The 6,226-nt window shown below is 33.6% G+C and overlaps 1 protein-coding gene across 1 annotated transcript; it reads left to right on the top strand.

Annotated features, from left to right (window-relative positions):
• The first annotated feature begins 2,808 nt into the window (after positions 1–2,808).
• On the top strand, positions 2,809–3,294 carry LOC149192605 (UBP1-associated protein 2C-like). Its single transcript, XM_089407004.1, has one exon. The coding sequence runs from the start codon at positions 2,809–2,811 to the stop codon at positions 3,292–3,294; it is 486 nt and encodes a 161-aa protein (XP_089263130.1).
• The last annotated feature ends 2,932 nt before the right edge of the window (positions 3,295–6,226 follow it).

Below are 6,226 nucleotides of genomic sequence, written 5' to 3'. Positions count from 1 at the left end.
TTATGACGATTTTCCCTCGGTCACCTGTTTTGAGTGTAATTCAGGAGTCTACAAAAAGACCAACTTCCTCAGATCATATCTCCAAAAATATTGTGCGAAAAGTTCTGAAATTCGGACCCAAGGTTTAGTGCAATTTCTTCTCAAATAGGTTTTTTTTGCGACTTCTGAAACGTCACAGAAAAAAAAGTTATAGCGAAAATTCCACGATGACCTGTTTGGAGCAGCGAAACCCTAGAATCCAAAGCTCTGATACCAAATGTTATGAAACCAGCTCACAAAAAGATAGAAAAGAGAGATCCATGCCTTAGAATTCAGCCTCTTCGAGGGGGCAACCTCCTTTAAATTACATAAATGAACAATTCTTAGATGATACAAATGACAAAACCTCCTTTCTATATATAGGAGTCTAAGGAGTCAGAATTTAATCCAGCCGACCTAACAATAATAGTATAAAGCCACAAAAATAACAATAGAGGGATTCTATGGGGCACAGAAATAACAATATGGGGGTAACAGGGGCACAACAATATAAATAAGGGGTATAACTACAATAGTAATGGGGTAATTACTAGTATTATAGGGACCCAACAGTTTTTCTCTATTTTATGAATTTTATTTATCTCACACATAAGTGGAAAATCAACAATGAACAAATATGGAAGCTATAAAAATTTAATCATCATATGATAGGCTTTAGCTTATTTTATGAGATCTATTGTAATGAACTATCTAGAAGAATATATCTGGTATTTTATAAATTAGAGATAGAAGAACCTTTAATCTTTGGCCATTGCATTATTTATATGGATTGACATTTGTATGGACTTTATTATGGGTTATCAAAATTCGATAATAAATTTGTAATAATTGTTGTAGCCGATCACTTTATCAAATGTTCTCATTTTGTTCTCTTTAATACCCCATTCAAGGCCATTACAGCTACATAATTATTTAGATTTGAATTTTGATGTATGATTACACCATGCTCACTTTTAATTCTAGAAAGAGTTGACTTAGCACTAGGGAAGTCAATAGAAACTTAACACCACATATCACCACTAAATTAATAGTGATGTTAAATATGTCAATAAGTAGTTGTAAGTATATTTGAGGTGTGTTTCTTTGGAAAGACAATCATGATGAGTCTAGAGGCTACCTCAAATTGAACAATTGTATATTATAACTTATTGTCATGTCACTTGAATAAGTTTTGTTGAAATTCTCCATGGCCAAATGTCATTACCATCCTATTTATCGTGAGTCTATAAGCTGTAAGAGTTTGACAAGACCCTTGTATATTGAGCTAACATCCTCTTCCATCCTAAGAATGATTAGGTGATGAATCAAAATAGGATCATCATAATTTTAAATGCCTTTGATTAAAGGAATCACATTTTCCTCCATCTATGGCCTTGTAAGATGACTTTAGTTAGTAGAATTTTCCTAAGAAGTTAAATAAAAGCTATATAATAAGGTGGAAGCAAGTTAATGGAATGTCATATCATATTGTAATTAAAGCTCTCCTCATCAATAGGCCCCCCCTCAAAGAAACAAGATAATATTGCTTTTATTAATAGAGGTATTGCTATTTGTGGCATTGATATTCTTCTAGAAATATGTCATTTTTGCTCTAAACCTTGTTATCTTACATTATTTCTACTATGAATCTTCTATTTTGCTAATAAATAACATCACACTATATGAAAATCAAGTTACCTTCAAGTGATATGAATAAGACATGATTAAAAACTCTTTTTTTATTAGTACCATTAATTTTATCATCATTATTATAATTTCTAGTAGTTTTATCAATGTAAATAATGAAGGCATTTTTTTACTTTTTATATAACGAGCACCTATTATGGGTTATAATATATATATATATATATATATATATATATATATATATATATATATATACATAATTTATAATATATATTCGCTATAGTACTGAAATTAAAATAGATTTATGAGAAATGTTAATTTGTTAAGGATAGAAGGAATGATACATTATGTTGGACTAAGTAATAGACTACTAAATTGTTTGAAGGCTAAATATGTTTTTACTTTTAATTATTTTATATGTTTATAATTTATGTTGATATTCTTCACTTGTAAGAAAATTCAAATATTTTATTTATAATTGGTTTAAATTATTTTTTTTGTAAATATCTTGTTTTAATAATATTTTAATTATTTATAGATATAATAATTAATATTAATTTTATATATTTGAAAAAATAATAAAATAATAATTAATGTTTATATATAAAAACATCTATCCATGGGATAATGTTTTTTTTAACTTCAATTATTTCACATATTAAATTAATATAAATATTAAAATAAAATTATTATTGATATTTTGTAAAATATTAGTTCATATACACCAATACCTTTCTACTGAAATTGATAAATAACATTTAATGGCAACTTTGTTTAATGCTAAGTCTTCATTCTTTTAGAGAGGAAGACACAATTTTAATAGGAAAGAAAGAAGAAGTCACCTTCTGTGAGACAAAGAGTACAAAATAACTCAAATATGATTTAAATGAGAGGGTCGATGATTATGTCGTTTCACACCATTCCAGTTTGCTAGTGTGTATATCTTGGTTATAAAAACAACTATTTGTTCATTATTTCGGTCTAACCATACTTAGTGTTTGTAGTGGATTTCCTTCGTTATCATTTTCCATATTTATTTATTATAAAAAGTGAAACTCCTGAAACACCATTCGCTATTTGTGGGCAGACAAGATAATATAGAAGAGACATACAAAAATCATTGAATCAAGAGAGCAAGGGTCGATGGACTTGGCTTTAAAGAATGGAAAGGAGGAAGAAAATGACCTTGTTGAGTATTTGGTAGTGCAAGACACAGTGAACATTCTAAATGCCTTAAGCTGTGAGCAATTGATCGAGCTTGTACAAGAGGCAGCCACTGAATATAGGTATGTTCAGGATCAAGTGCGCTCGTTTGATGTAAAAAAAACTCTGATTAGCAAACTATTTGTGCGTGATCTCGGCTCGAAGACAAACGAACAGTCTCTCGCCACCGTATTCTCACCTTTCGATGAATTAGATGAAAGTTGCGTGATCAAGGACAAGAGAAGCATTAGGAGTAAGGGATATGGTTTCGTCATGTTCAAGCACGTTAACAATGCCATCAAGGCGTTGAAGGAGCCCAGTAAAATGATCGACGGTTGCATTGTGGTGTGCCAATTTTCCCCCGCCGACTTCTACCATTCTCAGCCACAGGACAAGTTACATCGACAGAAGATTTACGTAGGCTGATGCTCTTGTATGTGGGAAACGTTCCGGTAGAGATGGAGGTTGGTTCTCTTGTACGTTTGTTTTCGCAGTATGGCGAGATCGAAGAGAGGCCCAAAGGGTTTAATAAGAATATGGGTAGGTGTAGTGGATATGCCATCTTTATTTTCAAAACGGTAAGAGGCAGCCAATCATGCCCTAGAGGAGCCCATTAAGTTGACAGATGACGGTCATCAGTTGTATTGCAAATTAGCCAATGAGAGTCCAATGCCCACGCCCAACCGTGTCAACTCTCCTACTCATACCGCTAGTCCCAATGGGTTTGACATGCATCAGTTGGGATTTATTCCTGGTTAAGGGTTTGGTAATCCTGCCTTCCATGTTAATCATGGTTGGCATCCATTTCCATTAACGCCATATCCAGAATGGCCTAAACCTAATTTCAATCCAAATCACGGTATTCATAATGATGGTAAGTCAAATGCAGTCGCTTTTAATATTTATCAGTACGACGTTCCAGAATTTTTGGGTTATCCAGCTGAAGGTTATGGCTATACGCATGGAGTCCGGGCGAATCCGGGTTCTCCTCAATTGCTGTTGACTAAATTTATGAAGAAGGAAACCATCCTGGCTCCTTAAATCAATCTCAATATCAAAATTAACAGAAGGATTAGGATATTATTAGATTTGTTGTGTCATTCGAATAGCCATTAAATTTTGAATTTATACTTTAGGCAGATCCGAAATTACAGAGTTACACTCGTTTCAAGATCGGGTTCCAAAAATAAAGAAAAGTCAATATGAGGAAGTTTGATGGCAAGGATCTGATAAATTGGATACTACAGATGGAGAGATATTTTGATCTACATGAGATGCAACTGTTACAAAAGGTGCGTATTACATCTTCATATTTAGAATCGGATCAATCTTTATGGTATAAAGGGTTGTGTTCTCGTAGAGCACTTGTCACCCTGTCAGTTTTCATGGGAGAAATGATAGCACATTATGAGGACACAAAAAGCAACGCTGTTTTTAGCCTATTGATAAATCTCAAACAAAAGTGTTCAATGATGGAGCACATTGAAGACTTCCAAAATTTGAACATAAGGGTAAAATTTATTCTAGAGGAGCATAGGATTGATGTGTTCATAGGGACTTTAAAGGATAATATCCAACATGAGTTTTGCCTTTGGGAACCTGATTCATTGGAGAAGGCATTCAGGTTAGCAAAAGTAGAATTATGGCAACCAAGAAGCCTACCACTCACAACTATAAACATGGAAGTGTTGTTGACCCTAGCCTTCCATAACCTACAAGGTTTACACCACAAAAGTTGGATGAAAGATGAGAAAAAGGGCTTTGTTACAACTGTGATAGAAAATACACTAAAGGTCATAAGTGTATCGAGAAGAAATTATGTTACATAGATTATGAATATGAGGAAGAAAAGGATCAAGAAAGAAGAAATGAATTCGACCATATCTTGTAAAGGATTGGAAATAATTACCACTCCTCAAACTCTCAAGGTAGAAGGACATATCAGGAAGAAAAAGGTTCAAGAAGTGAAATATCACATCCAGAAAGAAGAAATGAACCCTAGCATATCTTGTAATGCATTGGCCAGAAATACCACTCCTCAAACTATCAAGATAGAAGGACATATCAAGAAGAAAAATGTTCAAGAAGTGAAAGATCACATCGAGCATCAGGAAATGAATCCAACCATAGTTTGTAATGAGTTGGAAAAAACTACCACTCAAACTCTCAATATAGAAGGACATATCAAGAAGAAAAAGGTTCAAGTAGTGAAAGATGAAATCAAGCATCAACAAGTTCTCCAAATTTTAAAGGATAATGCGAGTTTGGTGCAGAATCGATTGAAGCAAGAGGCAGATCAACATCATAGTGAAAGAAGTTTTGATGTAGGCGATTGGGTATTTTTATGACTACATCTCAAGCAAGATATTGATGATAAGGAAACATTTGCAATACTACATGCACTTAAGAAGTGGCGGCCTTACGTAATGGGAAGACACTTCAAGGTAAAATTGGATCATGATAGTTTGAAGTCCTTTTTAGAACAAATATTATCTTTAGAAGAAAAGAAAAAATGGGTCACAAATATGTTGGGTTATGATTTTGAAATCATCTACAAAAATGGGAAGCAAAATGTTGTTGCAGATGCATTCTCAAGAAGGGATGAGGATGTGGAAGCATTGTTTTATGTTATTTTAGATAAACGAAGCAAGGGATGAATGGAAGAAGGATGAAGAAGTGTCGTCACTCATTCAAAAGTTGTAGAATACCCCAATTCAAACAATATTGCTAGAACTTGAGGAGGAAGGAAAAATCATATTGGAACCTGGAAGAACCACAGAAACAAGAACCAAACAGCTATGAAATCAATCAATTTCAGAGTATCTCATCAAGTGGAAGAACTTACTCGTTGAAGATTCCACATGGGATGACAAGAATTTTATACAGAAGCATCAAGAACTACTCAAGTGTTTAGGACAACACGTTTTGAAGGAGAGGGGCATGTTAAGTCCCTATACTTCTAGTGTAACCCCTTATTGTTATTAGTACAACCCCTTTATTATATTTGTGTTCCCATGTAGTCCCCATATTGTTATTATTGTGCCCCATAGAAGCCCACTATTGTTATTAGTGTGCCCTTAGAATCCTATGTATAGAAAGTAGGTCTTGTCATTTGTATCATCCAAGAATTGTTCATTTGTGTAATGTAAAGGAGGTTGCCCCCTCGAAGAGGCCTATTTCTAAGGCATTCATCCATCTTTTATATCTTTTTGTGAGCTAGTTTAATAACAAAGTAACTTGAGGTTGCAAAGGCATTTCATCCCTCTCAGTAGGCTTCCCTATAAATTGGGATTCAGCACATTGTTTTGTATGTCTCTTGGCATATCTACGAAGGGTAAGCCAATCATATCATGCTTAT

Source organism: Pinus tabuliformis, chromosome 2_2 (genome assembly GCF_031772625.1).
Source record: "Pinus tabuliformis cultivar Carrire ecotype Pingquan chromosome 2_2, CPIR1, whole genome shotgun sequence".
In the NCBI taxonomy this organism is placed as follows: Eukaryota; Viridiplantae; Streptophyta; class Pinopsida; order Pinales; family Pinaceae; genus Pinus; species Pinus tabuliformis.
The sequence above is the reverse complement of the archived record's forward strand: the minus strand, read 5'-3'. Positions and strand labels throughout refer to the sequence as shown.

Coding starts and splice junctions, on each gene's coding strand:
- LOC149192605 (XM_089407004.1), top strand. CDS start 2,809: ATGGACTTGGCTTTAAAGAATGGAAAGGAGGAAGAAAATGACCTTGTT.